The following is a 19,366-nucleotide window of genomic DNA, read 5'->3' on the forward strand; positions in this document are numbered from 1 at the left end:
CTGCAGAGAAAGAGTGAGAGGCTTCTACAAACCACTGGAAAAGGAGAAATGGTTGGTAGAAAACAGACCAAGCCACAAAAGAGGAAACTTCCCACCTAGGGAGGTGATAGAGCTGGGTTAAGCTTTCCTATTAGCAAAACGAAGAGAAGGATAAAGGATATCAGCTTGTGGGTTCTTTTTAAAATGTTTCTGAGCCTCCTCCTTTCAGAGTGATTCCTCCAAAGCCCTGCACACAGCAGGACCCATCCCATTTGCTTCTGTCTTGACTATGCATCCTGGCAACTAGGGTATTTTGGTGACTGGTTTTTTTCTCTACCATCTGTTTGGTATTTTTCTGCCTCTAAATATGGTAAGCATTTCCTGTCAATCCACTATGGAGAGTCTGAGTAATCTACACATGTGCCTCCTGCAGCTGTACCTGAGCAGGCTGAGGTTCAGCCAGCTGGCTCAGTGCTCACTGGAGAGCAGCAGCTCAGGCACCCTCCCTCCTCCTGCTGCTCCCTGCCCTGCTGCCAGCCACCTTGCCATGGCTGTGCTGAGCCCAGCCTGGCAAGAACCACAGAGAGACAGTCTCATCTTGCTTGCATTCCCAAACAGCTCCAAGATAAGGCCCACAGCCATAGGCACTGAGCTGGCAGGCCCCGAGAAGCCACAGCCCTGCAGGCCAGACAGGAGCTGCAGGGTAACTTCAATGCCCCTGGCTCACTCACCACACCACCGGTGATTTACACCAGCCCTGGCAGCTGTATTGAACCTGCCTTGATCAGGCATGCCCACACCATCACCTCTTCCCATCTCAGGGGTGATCATTTCCATCAGAACACTCGTAGCCACCTCAGCTTCTTGCACAGGAAAAACGCTGTGACATCAGCACTCAGCATGCTGGCTGATCACACCCTCTTCTCAGAGCCTCCTCTGTCCTTCTGTTTCATTTTTCTTCTTCCCCCCTGCTGAATGCACATAACTGAAAGGTTGGCTGAGGAAGGATTGGTGCATAGAAAATGCCCAACAGGGAGGCCGCAGTCTCTTTCTGGAAATTTCTTGGGCTGCTCCCATGAAAGAAAAGCACTGAACCACTTTGGCTCACACTGCACCTTCCCCAGGGCATTTAGAGATAACCCATCTTTTATCACTTCCTTTCCCTGTCCAAGTTCTGAAAATAGGTTGTGCTCTGTGGGGAAAAGCTCAGGAGGCCAGCACTGCACACACAGGGCTCGCTCGACTACCAGACCAAACTCAGGTGTGAAACAGCAGCGAGAAGGAAAGCAGTGCTCAGAGGAAGGGAAACAGAGAGTTCTGGCTTGTGTGAGATGCATCACCACAGTGGAAGTGCCTGTTCACAGGGTGTCCATACTACTTACATTTCCTCCCCCTGCAGAATGTTTGATGTTATCTCTGGAACCACACCGGGACTGAATATCGCTAAAATCGATCTTCTTGTTTAAAATCCTAACCTAAAAGGAATTGGAGGTAACTTACTATAGACCATACACACACTCAGTTGGGGATGCAGGACAAGGAAATCAGGGTAATTTGCCTCCTACAGTGACTCCTTCTTCTGACACTTGTGTTAAAATGTGAGAAAATGAACCCTGTCAATCTCAGTGCTTAGTGTGTTAACAGCATCTGTAAATATATTACACTGCTCTTTCTCTACCTCACCAAGTGATGGTGAAATACAAAGGTTCTATAGTGGGAGGTAGGAGAGGTGGATTTTCCCTGAGAAATTTAAAGAACTCCATGATTGCCTGGACTGGACCTAGTCTTTGGACATCCTGTCCTAGGGTCTATTGAGTGATGTTCAGTATTTCTGCTGAACTGGCACAAGAAGATGGGAACCCCCCCTTCCCACATCTCAGCACTCCAGCCTTTGATGCAGAAATCCCAGATTCAGCCAGCACAGGCACAGGTTGAAATCCTGAGGTGTTTCAACCCACCCTCAGCAGTAACAGCAGCTACACATGAAAAAGTCCTCAGAGTCTCGTGAAAGGGAACCAACAAAATTACTAAAACTGTAGTCAGGGTTCTTTGCTGCTCTCTCTCTTTTTACTGTCATCTACTACAGGGCAGGGCAGAAAACAACAGCATCAGGAAACCTAGAGCTGCAATCAATGCTTTTTGATTTCTGGTGCTGGTCAGAAATCTGGTGTGCCAGATTTGGGCGCAATTACTTTCAAGTGCTAGCAGCACTGTGCTTCTTTTCCCTGTGCTTTTAGTCTCTTCACACAACAAGATAAGGTTTTTGCTTTTCCCTCGATGATGCAAGCCTCCCTTACACATGCCAGAGTCCACATTTTGAGTATTTTACCTAGCCACAGATGCACTGCAGGCATAAGACAGTGCCTGGAGGCAAACTCTGTCAAGGGCAGGCCACACTGTCCCGTGTTTGACCCCCATGACAAAGCAGTTCCTCCACTTTGCAGAATTCAGATCCATCAATAATTGTACTCCCAGGGAATGATGTGCAGCTGGATGGCAATTACAAGTGGGCAGGAAAAACTGGATGCACACCATTTTCACCATTTTCAGATTTATTTCTGAGCAAGAGCGGAGGATTGTGCTCATCAGTAACAGAGTTTTCAGGTGTGTGAGAATATGTTTCTTTCCAAGGCTGCACCTGCATTCCTTGCATCAGAGTGCCACCCAAGCAGCAAATTCTTTCTCTGGGTTAAATATGAAGTCTTTAATCAAGTGTTACATTGGATTTTATTTTTATGTATTAATATACAATAGGAATTTACTCTCTTTCCTGGACAGAAAGGCAGAGAATTTGGGTTACTATCTATGCATTTTGCTAAATGGCACTTACAGAATCTTCACTGACAGAGTACCCAGCACAGCCCTGTTGGCTACCATTGTAGGTAAATCTACAGTGATTAACCAATATTGAGGTAAGACAGAGGGAAATGCACACTGGGGTTCCTTACTGCAGCTTCTCACCACTTCAAGAGCACAAAGCAGCACCAAAACAGCTAAAGCAGTGAGTGGGAGGAAGAAGAACCCTGTGAAGGTTCTGCTTCCTGGCTTCAGGACCCCAAACTGCCCCAGGTTCCTTGATAAATCTGAGACAAATCACTCCCTCTGTGTCTCACCTCTCCAGACTAGGAAAAGACTATTTGGCCTCTTACAGGGCCATCAGGTTTTGCAGCCTTTACCTGCAGAGGGGGTAACAGCATATTTAGATAGTGAGTTGAATCCTCTGGTACTGAACACCTGGAGTATACCCTTAACTTAAACCCAGTCAACTCTCAGAGGAAATGGTCAGAGGGTCACTCTTTGCAGCTAGTATGAAGAAGTTCTTCATAGCAAGTTGTTTCATGGATCCTTCTTATTACATATAACAACTAAAACAAACCATTAGAATGGTTTAATTAATTAATTTTCTTTTTATTTAAACTTTTTAGTTTAAAGCAAAAACCTTGCTTTAACTGATAAAGATCTGGTGTGATGGCATGCTCAGCAGCAATGATGATGACAGCACCAGCAAACCCCACACAACTCACCTTCAGAAGGGCATCTTCAATAGTCAAACTGATTTCTGTCTTTCCCCCTCCCATCTACTTATCTGTCCAAGTAAACCAATGTATGCTGAAACATGAAAGCAAATGCCTTTGGAATTTTATGCTTGTGCTTTCTCTCAATATAATGTTTGTTTAAAACTGTACCCCGGTACTATATCAGACACATGTCACATCAGTTACAGAAACACACATCAGATGTGTATTCAGATCTGGCTCCCTGAGAGCTTTCAGCCAGACACAACTGGGCAAAACAGAAAGACTTCCTGGCACTTTCTGAGCACATCACATCCAGTGATGGATCAGCAGCACTTCTGAGCTATGGCCACAGGGATGCATTTGCTCTGAAAATGCTGACTTACGGGTCATGGCAAGATCTCTGCACTGTGCACTGGGGGCCTGTAGCTTAAAATGGAGCCAGAGCAAGGTGAAAAGTTGAGAGACTGCCTTTGATCAAGTGCCTAAAGGTTGATTTGCACTCAGAAGTCTGACAGTTCATGAGTCTCATGGCCCATGGACCTGTCTAGCAGATATATAAAGAATCAATCATCTCAATTATCCTGTCTGTCTCACTGGGTGAAATGTGTCCCTGTGTGGCAGGGCCAGCAGGAGACCTATGCATCATTTGTGTCCTGTGCTGAGGGCTGGAGAGAGCTGAGTGACAGGAATGCGTTCTGCTGGTCATCTGGCACAGGGAGCAACTGAACTCATTCAGGTTTTTCCCTGATGATCTGTTTCTCCCTTTCCTGGGGTATATCTGTATCCCTGCACATATTTCAATCATAAACACCCTCTATAACTAAGTGTTCCACAAATGAATGGAGCTTTGTTTCCTGTAGATTAGGGCTTAAACTGCTTAATTCATCCATTCTGTATACTTCCACAAACCCTATCCCTTCTAGCCAGCATTTTGTCCCAAGCTTCCTCCCAAGTCTGCTAGACTGGGCAAACGGGCTAATACACAACCAGCCAGCTGTTTGTTGTCCCTGATTGTGGAGAAGGGCTGAGTTCCCTGCCTCACCAACCACTGATGGTGTTGTGCTGAGTCTCTGTTTCATACTCTGTCAATAACCATCGCTCCATGGGGAAGGACTGCCCGTATCTCTCACCACTGCTCCCTCACCAGCACTGGTTGAAACTGGCCAACAAGTTCCAGAGGAGTTGAGAAAGGCTGAGATTGCCAGCCAGCCAGTGTGACTGCAGGAGCAGTTTTATTTGAGGAATCAGTCTGTAATCAGCTTACCAGAAAGGAACAGGAACCATTTAGGCTAAAGAGAAACTTTGGCTTGCAAACAAAGAATGTAAAGTGATTGTGAATCATTTGAAGTTGGCATCTGGAGAGAAATCTTTATCAGAGCAGGGAGGCTCTGGAACTGCCATGTGAGGGAGCACAGCTACAAGAAAATGGTAAACTTTTATGATGGCACTCGATGAAAGTAATTAGATGATGCAGCTGCCTGCACCAGAGGTAGCACAAACACCATGACTCACCAGGAAAGTTCTCTGTGTTCCAAATGTGTATGTACATCTTGTGTGTGGGTGGAGGTGTGGTAAGGACATGTACATATGCACTTCCATTGTGCTGAAAGTTAAATGAAAGATCAAGCCCGCTCATGCTCTCATTCAGGAAAAGGAATATTTTGTCTGTGGCAAAATGAAAGTCTGTGGCAGTAACTGGACTACCTTCAATTCACACTCTCCAGAAATCCCAACAAGATAATGTCAATTCACACTCTCCAGAAATCCCAACAAGATAATGTCATGAAAGAGTCCCTTGTAACCCTTGCTCTCACTTGCCAGTATGAAGTGGGTACTTTCTATTGTGATGTGATGCTGGTTTGCCCAGGTATGCTGGAAAGGGCCTGGAAGTCAGGATTTGGATTAAGAGAAAGCTGAGGTTTCTCAGCACTTATCATAATTACGTGCAATTAAACCACAGTGGAAAATTAAAGCTTTACAGACAATGCAATGTTTATTCTACAAAACCATATTGCCCAAAAGAAAACTGGCTTCTGTCTGAAGCCCTGGAAGTCTGACAGGTCTTCCCTCACTGTGTTCTGATGACTCCTCAGCAATGCTCCAGGACTGAAGCCCAAGGCAGATTGTGTGCCAACACCATGGCCCCAGTGGCTCCCACTGCCTCCAGAGGGTGCCCAGTGAGGGGGACTCCAACACCCACCTGTGCAGTTTGAATGCTACCTGGGAGAGCTCAGGGCAAGGTGGAGCATTCATGCACAGCCTGCAAGGAAAACAAGTGCTGAAGGTATTTTTCTCAGAGTTGATTTTGATGAGGCATATATTGCTCTGCACTCATCAGAGTTAACTAGTGGCCTGACTGGCAGTCAGAACAGCTGGAGGCTGTGGTCCAAGGGAAACATCTACACTAGAGCACAGGGAATAGTTCTGGGATAAGCTTGCTGGCACAAGAAGAAGACAGGCTTTGAGATACAATACTTGTGAATCTTCCAGTCTCCTGTTAAGCAGAATATGAGCTGGATTTCACAGACTCCAGGTACAACAGTTTGCAGGTCCTCCTCTGCCAGTACCGCACCACTGTGTTTGTGATGAGCAGAAATTTGCAGAAACACTGAGAGGAAGGCAGAGAAATGCCTAAGAGAATTTAATTCAGATGTGTTTACCAGTTTAGTTCACTGCTAAAGAAAATACCAATGTCCAAAAGCTGCTTATGCAAGAGAAAGAATTATAACCATTGCTGCCTAGAATAATTCAGTTCAGCTGCTTTTCCCAAGAAGAGGAAAAGCCCCAAACTTACCAACATCTGGGCAAAGAGTCCATAAACAGCTTCCCTTCTATGGCATACTACACTGGTGTACATTGAAACAGATATTTGAAGAACAAAAATTGTGATGCTGATGAAATTACAGGCTCTGAATATTTTTTTCCAAGGAGATGATAGCTTGTGTTCTTCCTTGCCTTGCAATCAGGGCCTCTGAGAAGCTTTGCCACAAACATTCCCTAAAGCATTTAAAAATACTCTAGCTTGGCTGTACTTGCTGTTTGAACATGCTGTGGAGATGTGACATTGGGAAACTCCAGACTCCTAATAGCTTATCAAAAAGGAAAGGATCCTTTTATTTACCACAGCAATTTGACTAAGCTATATCCCAGGACTAGACATTATTTCAGTGTTTGATCTCCAGGTTAACACTGGTATTTAAGTGAGACAAGAATTGGTCTTGCACAGGAAGTAAGGTTAAGGTTAAAAACTGATTAGAATCAAGAGACAGTTCAAAGTGCTTCCAAATTTATCTGCTGCCAAGGACAGATGATATTAGTCTTCATGCTCCTGGCAGAGGCTACAGGGAGAGGAAAGGGAGATGGAGGGTATTTATTTGGCCTAGTAAAATCCTTGAAGAGAAAGACTGTGCCTCAGATTTTCCACACCTACAGACAGGGCTTGTGATAATGTTCAGCCCTCGTGGTTACACACACCAGCAAGGCTGCCAGCCCAGAAGCCAGTGATATTCAAAATAAAAGGCTGTGCTGGACATAGGCAAAATAATGTACCATTCTCACCCTGCTCTTAGTAAAGGGTGAGCAAGGTACAGTAATTTCTGACTTTTAAAAACATATTGAGAGGCAGGCACTGAGCAGATAATATTGTGATCAGCCAAATCTTGAATCCTTGCACAGGACCAGAGTGGCTGATTTACAAGCTTCTTTATACCTGCCATCACTGTACTAAAGTAATTAATAAGATGGCCATGCTGAATGAGGAATGTCCCTACCAGTAAGGGGAGGAAAGACCTATGGATAAATACTGAGAGGGTCTGCATAATCATGCTAGAAGTACAAAGTGAAATGACCATTTTCCATGCCAAGGAGTTTATAGTCAATACACAACAGCTGGATTTAACAGAGAGTTAAATCCCATGTCCCATGAACTGTAGCATATTCTGCAATCACACTTCTCACTAAAGCTGGGGAGCTGAAAAAAAGAATGGTAAAAAAGTATTGAGGATTCACACCAAAAAAAAATAAATCCTGGGAGTGCAATTAATTCACCTAAAATACAAAATCCTTGGTTTAGTACTGCCTTCAACAACAACAAAAACCTGACAACCACCAAACTAACAGATTTTGCTAAAATTCAGAGTCCAATACTTAAATTTTAGACAAAAGAGTTCCTACTCATGCAAAGAGTACCCTTAGCTTTAGCTCATGTGTTGAGCATCATGTATCAGTTTCCAAATCTGTTCCTGTATCTTTGAGAAGAGATGAGTTTTGAGTCAGTACATCTGGAATGTCTTTAGCATAATGGAGACATTTAGGTTGCTCAGTTCAAGTTCAAAAATATCTTGCAGTCATCTCTTCATGCAAGTTGGCTTTTCCAACATTCATCAGACACATCCCTTAGCATTTCTATATTGTTCAAAACCAAATTTCCAATATAAAACTCAAGGTTTCTATTCTTTCCTGCCCTTTCCTGTCTAGCAAATCAAACTTTTTCTAAGCTTTCCATGCAAAATGGAATACTATTATATGATGAAACAGTTCTGATCCAGATTACATATTCCCTGAACATTTTTCCCAAAGCAGCAACCTTTCCCATTTTTTTTCCTCAAAATTTAGGCTAGGTAGAGCTCATCTGGAAACACCTCCTTTGCTGAGCTTGCTGCTGGGATAACTCAGACTTCCACAGGAATTTACACCTTGATAATTTCAATCTACTCCAGGAAAAAAAAAATAAAAATACAGCTTCTCCCCATACTTATTAACAAGAGAAGATCACAGCTGGGATTTGACTCTTCTGACATTAACCAGCTAAGAGCTGGAACTGGTTGCTGAAGCTGCCAACTGTAGTTGGTGGAAAGATACTGCATCATACTTCAGCCCTAGACTGAACATCTGAGCAGCAGAAATCAGGGCACTGCTGCATCCAAAAAACGGAGACATATGGCTACTGCAGTGAGTAGAAGCTGTGTGAGTGGCTGGAGACCATGAGACTGCTTGGGAGCCTCCTGATTGTGGTTCACAGTTTGCCTCACAGGCAGGGTGCACATTTTACAGATGGGTTAGATACAGCAGAGATGTTACTCTGTCATCACCAGAGAGGAAGTCCTAATTCCCTGCTCATTTCTAGCAACCAAACACCTTTCCCCAAAAAAAGCCCTTCTGGAACTTGCTGGAGGCTGGCAGTGATTGCTTAATTTTTCTAAAATATGAGTCAGGAAGAACATCTAGCTTTTTATCCAGAATAATTCAAGGCTTAACTGTACAGACTGTACTCAAGCAAGCCTTCCTTCAAACAAGTGCAGTCTGAATACAAGAGCTGCAAGACATTATTATTTCTGTCCAATCTGCAATTTTCAACCAAATTTCATAAACTTAAAAATTACAGGTTTGATCTCTGACAGAGTTTTGAAGGTGTACCTGAAAGTCCTAGTTTCTCTTCACATTTGTAGATCTGTAATTAATAAGTGCTGAACTAATTTCTAATTTTCAGTGCAGAACAAATCCCTTCAAATGTCTTGCAAATCCCCAAACTTGGGAATGCACAAAGAAAGCAAAACCAGACTGACAGAGATTACTTTGTTTTACAGCCTTGAATTGTTGAGCTGACAAATGCACAAACTCATTCCAGTGAGTGCAGCCAGCAGTGTGGAAACAATTGCTTCCCAGTCTCTCAGCTACATCAGGTAACAACAACCATGCTCCACCTCAATCCACACCTCCCTGCACAGCTGCCTCACCTCCAGCCAGATTTTCTTCACTGGTTGGAGAAGACACCGAGTTTGGCCCTTAAAATCTCATTTATGTTCATCACTGACTTGTTCAGGAACATCCTCTTAACTTGAGCTAAGTGGTTTTGATTCAGCTGTGTTGTTATAATGGACTGGAGAAAAAGCACATGATGTGCTGGGAGGAGAGTGGGATCCATAGCTCAGGCTGCACTTTGTGTGAAGCCTTGCTCTCCACCATCTTCTTGGACATCTTCAGCAGACCTTGCACCAACACCATATAACTTACAGACATGCAGGTTTTGGGCAGTCATGAGTGTTCATGAAGTGGTGCAAAGACACGTGAAACAGCAGGAGGAGGAATTATAAGATGCCACCTCAATGGGAACTTAACTGAGAAATTCCTGCCATCCTGATGCCTTTTCACTGGTCCTAAAATCATGAGCCAGACACAGTTAGGTGATGAAAGGTGACATTTACAAGGATCTTTAGGTGCACAGTTTGTCAGCTGGAAAATGCCAAAGATACACACACAGCATAACATGTATACATTTTCTATAGGTTTTGCAAATTAACATGTCTGACAAGAATTCCCCAATTAGAAGCATAGTTGGAGAGGTAATCCCCCCAACTCCACTCTTTTTTGAACTCCCCCTCCTCTAGACAGGGACTCAACTCTGTTTATACAAATATGTCTCAAAGGGCTGGTCTCAGCCTTGGTTCCCAGGAAGAACCAAGATGGATGGAATAGGAGCCTCAGCCCCCCAGCTTGAAACCTTTGGAATGTGTTTTGTCTTTCTGCTTATCAGATAAGGTCAGGAAAAGTACTGGAGATAGGCTACAAATACAATGACAGGCTACAGAGCTACAAATTTATGTGTAAAGAACACACAGAGAATATATAAAAGAAGTCAAGGCAAAACCAATCAATTTGGCATAAATTCAAACTGATTTTGAAGCTAAAAAAAGATATCCATTCAAGCCTCCTCCTCTGCCCACCTCTGAAATGTCTTCCCAGTGCCAGTCTATTTTATCATCTAATGCTCATGCCTCTGTTCTCCTTGCAAGCATTTCTGTGATTTTTGGAAAACATACACTGAATAGTGGCGTCATCGATTTGTTCAAACCTGCTGACTCATTACTAATTGCACTTTGTGTGAAGTTCTTCCTTAATCATCCTAAAAACCTTCAAGGAACATTTCATTCTTCAGCATGGCTTAGATATTTCATTTTCCTATGTGTCATCTTACTTCTTACAATGTGCCTGGCTGTCACTATAATTAGTGGTATTTTAAAGCTTATGCATGTAATTCTTGTCTGTGCAGCTCCATTCACTTTGATGAAGCTCTGCTGCTTCATATCCACTGAAGTTCTTGCCCATGGCTGAGATTTTAGGTATACATTTTAAGAGAAAATTAAGAGAAATCTAGGTTAGGTTTATCCTTGCTTTATCCTTGGTTGCTGGCCCATGATGCATTATAAATACTCTGCCTTGCCAGGAATGAAAAGACTCAATTGGTGCACTTCTGTACTCTGATATGGCACCAAACACAATCATAGACAGAATTTCAAAAGCAAAACCAAAAACCTGAACCAAAAAAAAAAAACCACAACAAAAAATGAGCCTTGGCATCTGAAACAGATTTCCAACATCCTCTCCTGGCTCCCCATGCTTCCCTTGGGCTGTCTGAGAAATAACAGATGCAAATGGGCTACATTTGAAAGCACAGCATTTCCTCCACAGCTGATGCAGTGTGAAAATCTATCTGAAGCCCAGCAGACATACCCATAAGCAAGTCACCTCTGAGCTTTGCCAGTAATGATACATTTCACCATACTGTACCATAAAGAGAAAACCAGACAATCACCTACTGGCTGCATCACAGAGCAAAGAAGCCATCATTTCTCCCCACTGCAGAATACAAATTAAAATATGTTTCAAGCCACCTATTCCTAGCTGAATGCAGTGCAGAGTTAGCATTCTCTTCACACACCACACTCACACAACCCCCCATCAGGTGGAATGATTTCTCCCCTTTTCTTTGTTCCTGTGGCTGGCAAGTCAGAGCTGAAGGAAAATCAGTCTGATGAGCTTTTGAGAAAATTCCAGGCTGAAGCACTACACTTCTTGATTTATTTAGCATTCAAACATTCCCAAGAGCTTCTTCAGTTTTGTACCCCAGCCTCTGGCAGTTTCAGAGCGCAGCTTTCTCTAGAACAGCTCGAAGTAAAGACGAGACTTTGTGCCAGGTTCAAATATACCACTGGTAAAAGGATAGCCTGTCTCCAAATGACACTTTTGGGCTGCCTATCTGTATTCCTCCAATGATTTGCATGTTATGTTTATGGACTTAACTTGCCAAGATATATGCTGGGTTTTTCTCTGCTTGTTTTTCCTGTGGCTATTGCTATCAGCACTTCCAGTTCAGGTTATAAAGAAGCTTTCTGTTTGTTTCATGTATCATCACTAAATGCAAATAGCAGATAACAGCTCATTTCAGCCAGGGTAATATTGCTACCAGACATTAAAAGAACTGAGCAGACACAAGGAAATGAAATTAGCTTTCATGTGTTGCTCTCACAGACCCTATAAAACTCAACTGTAGAAAATGGAAAAGAATTATCCTAAAACCACATGTCTAGACTGAGCCACTATGGCATAAAGGAGACATAAAGGAAAAATTTAGTGAGCTCCTCTTTGCCCAATCCACAGCTCAGTGGCTACATAGCACTGGAACTAAGAAATGCTTTAGCTTCAGTGATGTTTTGTTCACCCAGCAGATTTCCCTTGTAATGCCCACAGCAGTGAAATGCCATCCTGTGCCACGCTGTGCCATTCTTCACTGCTCAGCAAGGACTCTGAGCAGGTTTTTATTGCTGCTAAGGAAATTTAGCTCTTTAGGCATGGTGTCTACAAAGAAATACAATTTGCTGTGGCCCCCTGGTTCTTGTATAATTGTTACAGTCCAGAGGGAGTAACAGAGAGGAGGAGGACAGGGTACCATGGTGCTGGTTTTGGGCCCTGAGTCCAAGAGCTGGGCCTGTGTGAGGAATGCCAACCCAGAAGCACAGTCTGAATTTGTGTTGCTGGGGTTCCTACACACCATGACCATCTGTACACGATATATCAAAGTGGAGCTCCCATGCAAAATAATCACACCTGTCAAAATAAAGGCAGAAGTACCTCTGGTAAGGCATTACCTTCTTGACTTTATGAGTAACTGGTTACTGTCCAAATCCTGGAAAGTACTGCATGTGTTAATTTACCATGAAAACAGGATCAACACCTTAGAGGTATCATTGTTTAAAACATGAGCTTGTTCTTTTTCTCTGGAAGACCTACAGCAGGCACAGGGCTGCAATGGTAAGTTTTAACCCAATTTATTATTTCTTTCTGACACAGCATTAGGCAAACTTCATTGTTCTGTAAGTTCCACAATCAAGTCCAATACAAATACACACACACATATGAGTTTCTGATCTGGAAACACTGTACAAACCCAGATTACTGGAATGTCCTGTTTTTAGGACAACCAAATGGGGAGCATGTTATTCACCCTGATGTCCTGCCCCTGGAGGCAGCTGAGAAATGAACCTTTCATAAAGCACTCACATTGCTGTTGCTGTAACTCAGGAAATAAAAGGGAGCTGGAGGCTCTTGGTGTTTTTGCCATAGGGCTCTGTCTAGAATCAATATGAAATACACAGGTACTCATTAGGAAAAAATACATCAACATAATTGTTTACACCCACAAGACTGAATTGTCCACATTTTCAGCATAAATGTTGATAAGCTGTATTCTTTTTCCTCTTTCTGCCTCTTTGTTGCTGAATCACATAGAGTATCAGGTTACTCTGGGTTTTATATCTTAAATCTTAACAGGATGGATGGCTTCCTAGTGTAAGCTGGAACAATTCTTCCAAATGGAAAGAAAAACAAATTGCTTGGGCAGAATTTTGGCTTTTAATGCCATCTGTGTTAGCATTTCTGCATTGCTCAAAAATGAGGGAAGACTATTCCAGCTCTTTGGCTCTGCTTGGTAGAGTATTAAGCAGACACTCTGAAGAGGAAGGTATAAGCACCAGCAAGATTTATGGTACTTCCCATCTGACTTTCCCTCAGTCTCCAAAAGTTTCTGCTTAGCATGAAAGCCTCCATTTTTACTGCCCCTTCAAAAATCTGGTGAGTTCAGTCTGTAATAATGGGATTCAGCAAGGCAAAGTGCAAGGTCCTTCATGTGGGTGAAGGTAATCCCAAGCACAAATACAGGCAGAACAGAGCATGGACTGAGAGCAGCCTTGCCGAGAAGGGTTTGGGGTGCTAGTGGATGAGACCTGGACAAGAGCTGGCTGTGTGCACCTGCATCCCTGAAACCAACCATGTCCTGGACTGCATCCAAAGAAGAATGATCCTCAGGGTGAGAAGAGGATTCTTTCTGTCCCTCTGCTCTCCTGACACTTCCCCTGGAGTACTGCATCCCCAGTATAGGAAGGGTGTGGACCTGCTGGAACAAGTTCAGAGGAGGGCTACGAAGATGCTCAGAGAGCTGCAGCACCTTTGCTACCAAGACAGACTGAGAGAGTTGATATTGTTCTGCCTGGAGTAGAGAAAGCTCTGGGAAGACCTTAGAACCACTTCCAGTGCCTAAAGGGGCTCCAAGAGAGCTGGAAAGGGACTTTGGATGGGGGCCAGGAGCCACAGCACAAGGAGGAATGGATTCAAATCGTCAGAGGGCAGGCTTCAATAGAATGTTGGGAAGAAATTCTTGATTGTGAGGTGCTGGCACAGATTGTCCAGAGAAATGGTTGATGCTCCATCCCTGGAAGTGTTCAAGGCCACATGGCAATGAATTAGATGATCTTTAGGATCATGTCCAACCCAAAGCATTCTGAGATCCTGTGATTTTGCCACCCTACACACAGGTTTGGTCTTTAGCTGAAAGCAATGCTTATGAAAATGTGCTCCATTGCATAACTGCAAGGTATGAAATTACCTCTTTTTTCAGGGCTTAATCACATCAGAATGTCACTGAATTCTTGTTCTTTCAGTGAGAATAGAAAATCCTGATGTGCCTTAAGACACATACTTATGTTTACACTTACATGCATCCTCCAGTTTATACAGTTTAAGCCCTGTTCCTGCTTATTTGAACCCAGGAGCAAGAAAATCAGTTAAGTCTGATATATCTGTCCCTTTCCCCCATCTTTACTGTGGGGTGCATTTACCAGGTTGGAGGCTGCAACCATAATTAACTTCACCCAACACAATGCATGTCATACAAATGGCACAGGAAAAAGCAATGTGCTGTATAATCCTGCTAGCATAGATGTGGATTGATTTTCAACTTGAATTAAACAAACCTCTTATTTGTTTTTACTGATAAAGACTGAGTAAGCAGAACTGCTGAGACTCGGACAGAAACGTATCTATGGCATGGAGTGCAAAGTCCTGTTTGAATTTTTTTAATGGATCTCAGCTAGGCACTGTTAGTTTCCATGTGGCAAGGTAAGTTTTTGAAGATTGTCCTTATTCTTTGCCATTTAACATCACTTAAACAAACAAGGGACTTGGAGAACAGAAGAAGCTTTACGAGGCGACTCAAAATATCTCCCGTGCCATGCCTATCACAAAGGTGCACACAGAAGAGTAAATAACATATGGATGAACACAAAGAGTAGAATCCTTACCTGGCCTCCTTTAGGCTGGTATTTGATATTATCTGTTGACCCAATTTTGGACCTGACATTCTTGAGGTCAGGTAGAGGCTGATTAATAACTCGTAGCTGCTTTGGAGTGGCTGGAGATTTAGGAGGAGTGCGAATTATGGCAACTTTTTTCTCAGTAGGTACCAGTATTGCAGATTTGGGAGTCCCAGGAGTGTGGGGAGTTCTGGAGTAACTGGGTGTCCCTGGAGTGCCTGGGGTACGGGAGGCATAGCTTGGTGGTGTCCCTGGAGTGATGGCAGTGGAACCAGGAGTAGTGGGGGTAGAAGTTCCACTTTTTCCCGTTCTGCTACGAATTGGCTCTGATCCTACATTCAGGAAAAAAAACAAAACAACAGCTTTAGAGGCACAGAAGTACAGCTCTTCTTCCCTTTGTACTCCCAAAACTGCATCCCTATATGCCAAGTGAGACACAGCTCTTGAGATGGCAGTGCTACTGCCAAACCAGCAGCTTGAACGGGTCTCTCTGTGTCTTACTTTGCTAATCAACCTGCCAGCAATTACCTTGCCATGAGGGGTTAAGTTAATGCCCCCAGAGTGACTGAGCTCTCCATTCTGTAACACAGGAATGCTTCCCACAATACCTCTGCTTCCTGCAAAGCTGCCTAAACAAGGCACATCATCACATTTATTTCCATTTTGGGGAAAGGATGAGAAGCATCCTTGGAATCTAGCCTTTGGGACTTGATACAACCAATTGCAGTGGACCTGGGCAATAAACAAGAAAGCAGTAAAAAATCTGATGATATTCCTGTAATGAAAAGCTGTGAGTGCCTGGCTGGTGATGTTTCTCATACCACTGCTGGTAAACTGCAGATGAACCCCAGGTGGGAATTCAACTGGTGAACAAGCTTTAGCTGTGTTTGTGGATGGGTACATGTCCTCATAATTCAATTGCTATTTTTCATTAGTGCTGTGAAAGAAAGCCATTAACAGAGGCAACCTTGATAAAAATTCATATTCTACTTACATTTGCATGCAAGTAAAAAAAAAAAACAAACAACTATATAATTTTGTAGTGGCTCCATTTGATGTTTATGACATTGCCAGTCCTTTTCGCTGAGCACAAGGATCAGCTTAGCTGTGCTTTCTGCATCCAGCTCTGCTCCTAACTCTCAAACATAAATAAACAGAATCTGAGATACTTCCAAAGTAAGATTTTGCTGAGAATACTTATGGAGAGAAAGATCAAAATAACTCTCAAGACCTGGGAACCCCAATGCCGAATGGGCATGTGTGTTTTCACTCTTCAAATGTTCAGGAATTATAAATCCAATGGACCTCTCAAAAGCATCCAGTGAGACTAAACCAATTCTTATTTAAAATATTTGCTAATCATTCTGTTAATGCAATGATGGTGGCCCAAACCCAATGCACTCCTGTCCCTGGAGCTCAGGAGACACTCTTTGCTCTACATGATTCATTAGGCAGACTGAACATACTCCACTCACCTCCAATTTCTTTCCAAACCAACCCTAAACTTTCTCACTATACCATCTGAGACAGAAAGGGAATTATTTTTTTCCTCACCTCCTTGCAGGTCTAGTATATTTATTTTTCATTCCTCAGCCCTTCACCACACTGCTGAATTCTTAATGGGCTCACACTCCTGGTCAGAATGGGCTGGCTGCTGTGGCAGCTGGAGGTCACTCTGCTTTCAAAGGGCCTCTGTTTTACCTTTGGAGCATCACTTATGCATTTCAAAGGACGTTTTCTGCAGAATTTAATCACCTCCTTCCCTTAAGCAGTCTTAAAAAGGGCTGAGATTGGTTTCCAAAGAAAGAAGACAGAGGAACTCCTATTGGAAAGCAGGAAGCCACATGTGGGTTCTAAGGCCTGGCTAAAAGTTCTGGGGTTATTTAGTAAATTGTCTTTGTCCTGTGATTTATTTTAGCTTATGATTTGATAACTTTGGTCCTCATAAAAGGAACCTAGCTGGTTCACTATCTTAACTGCCCCAAGTGAGTCACTCTGCCAGTTAACATCTCAATTCTCAGCGGAGATTTTACCCTAGCATACCCAGCATAGGGAGATAATTACTGGGAAACAGCAAATTAATGACTGTAACTATCAGGTTCACTTTTCCAAGACCCACCAGAATATTTCAGGTTGTCTACTTCAGTTTTGACTCACTATTTCTTGCTCCTATTTATAAATGCTCTATCTTAAATACCTCACCCAGCTCTGAACTCCCTGCAAAGGCATTTTCTAATATCAGCAATTAGTCTGGGCAGAAGTCATCGCTCTGGGCACTGCAGGTGCATCCTGTCCCTGGTTTCAGGCACTTGGCATATGAACAGAACCAGTCTGTAGGCTGTGATTTCCAACAGCACTCCCCAGAGCTACTCCTCTGTCTCAAAGGCAGGGACATGTGGTGCTAGGCAATGTGACAAACCTAATGAGGGTGGAGACAACCACAGAAGTAGGAGAAGGTTAATATGCAAAGAAAAGAAGGACAACATACGGGTAGTCCGTCGTACTGAAGAGGAGAGAGAAGCTGTGAGGGAGAGGGAGTTCTCCTCCCTGTCTCGGTCTCCTGACACACCTCGTCGAGGAGGAAGGATGGAGGAAGGTCTTGGTAGAGATGAACGCTTCTCGGGGCTCTTGCTTACTCCATCCTAATAGCAGCACAGTAACAAAGGAAGGTTTAGTTTTCAAAACTCACTCTTTGGGCTATGACTTCCTGTATCTACACACAGAGGGGGAAACCTAATCCTATGGGCCCAGTTTGCTCCTCACACAGGAACCTGAGGGGTTCAGTCACCCTACGTGCTCTGCTTTGGCTCCCTGGTGCTTCTTTACTGCACCAAAACATCTTCTGATGCCTGTCCCGAGACACAGAGGGATATTATTGGATCTAAATATGGATGGATCCCACAGCTGGCTCTTCATAAGGAAAAAGGTGGGGTTTTTAAGTGCAAGTTGAAAGTAAAACAACTCTCTAGAGCTCAAGTGCAAAACTCCTGTGTGAATTTACATGCAAAGTAAGTGCCCTACTGGTGTCCAGAATACACCATACACTAGATTGGTAGGTGTTGTGTGATTTTTGCATATTCAAACACTAACTTGTAAATTTCTTAGGGAGATAAAATTTTAGCTACAATCTTTGTTGGCTTTTTCTGTTGCTATTTTATTTTTTCCCTGAGTGTAGGATTATAAATCCTGCTGTTTAAATTCCATCTATAATAAAATGTTTACTTTTTGAAATCAGTGCATACCTTCCCTTTACCAGGGTAAAGTAAACCCCTCTTTACCATTAAGGCAGCAGACATGTATGTTAGAATATTTCTGAGCTTATGGGATGTGCAGCCAAAGACAGACCAGCATAAGCAGACATTCTGCCTAAAGACAAATGATGATGGTCCCAATCAGTAAAAGACACTCCAAGTATGGCATTAAACAAAAAATATTAAGTCAATGGCAAAACCAATTTTTACATGGGGATAGTTAACTCACCATAATGTAGATATGAAACACAAGTGAAATGCAAACACAGAGAAGCTGGAATGGACTGTCAAACATCTTTTTAAATTTATACTGCAACTTCTTCAAAAAATCCTATGCACTGACTTAAAATTTAGTTCCTTGAGCGTTTGGATTCTGCCCTATTCTATCACCTACTGCTGGTAATTAGAATTGTACCCTCCTACGCTGGAGACTGAATTTGATTTTGAAGAGAATATTAACAGGTCAAAAATTACATTTTTTTAAACTTGGATGGCAAATTAGTCCTGCTGCTCTTTACCACCTACCCACTTGCAAATGGCTGCAACTTCTCGGCAGTTAATGAAGTAGCATCCATATGATCAACAGAAAGAAGACATGTCTTTCTAGTTATAACTTATTTCACTTACATTTCCTCTGGAGTACCTCTGGTTTTATCCATTTTGTAGCAGAGATCTTGTAGCCTGCTAATCAGTTTTCCTGCCACTGGCTGTAAGTAATCCCACAGGAGCTTTGCAGAGAACGACTCAAATTCAGTGGGTAGATAATGTGTTTCGTGGAGTTCACCTGTGCACCTCTAACTCTCTTTACCAACTCTGCTACCTTACCTTAGCATCTGATTTTGAGTCTCTTGGGCCTGCAGAAGAGGGCCGAACAAAATAACTGTCTGTATCGAGAAATGTGGCCCTTTTAGTGGTTAATGAGCAAGCTGAGCTGGGTCTTGGAGGAAGCAATGACTTTGCTCTAGACTTTGAGGCAGGAATCTTTGACAAAGAGGCAGTCTAGTCATGAGAAAACAAACAAAACACAACATGAAGCTGGACAAAAGGAAAATACATGCAACATGGAGCAAAAAAAAAATAATATGCCAATCTATGAATTAATACTTTTCCTGTGTCTGGTAATGGTCTATGCAGATCTGACAATCATGGAAGTTTCAGTTTTGTGTTGTTTGGCTGAAATCACATAGGTCTGGAC

The 19,366-nt window shown here is 43.0% G+C and overlaps 1 protein-coding gene across 40 annotated transcripts in view; it reads right to left on the bottom strand.

The window, feature by feature from the left end:
* The window catches only part of MAP2 (microtubule associated protein 2), a 221,696-nt gene that overhangs the window by 5,837 nt on the left and 196,493 nt on the right, over window positions 1–19,366 (bottom strand). For 13 of the 40 annotated variants that reach the window (XM_086896038.1, XM_086896041.1, XM_086896060.1 and 10 more), the window contains 4 exons: window positions 18,997–19,170; window positions 17,409–17,562; window positions 14,909–15,252; window positions 1,362–1,454 (listed from right to left, as the gene is read on the bottom strand). In XM_086896038.1, the coding sequence (XP_086752164.1) occupies window positions 1,362–1,454; window positions 14,909–15,252; window positions 17,409–17,562; window positions 18,997–19,170 (765 nt within the window). The remainder of the gene's footprint in view (window positions 1–1,361; window positions 1,455–14,908; window positions 15,253–17,408; window positions 17,563–18,996; window positions 19,171–19,366) is intronic. The other 27 variants (XM_086896069.1, XM_086896052.1, XM_086896073.1 and 24 more) reach the window with 3 other exon arrangements.

The sequence above is a fragment of the Cyanistes caeruleus genome, chromosome 7 (genome assembly GCF_971803275.1).
Source record: "Cyanistes caeruleus chromosome 7, bCyaCae1.hap1.1, whole genome shotgun sequence".
Taxonomy (NCBI): domain Eukaryota; kingdom Metazoa; phylum Chordata; class Aves; order Passeriformes; family Paridae; genus Cyanistes; species Cyanistes caeruleus.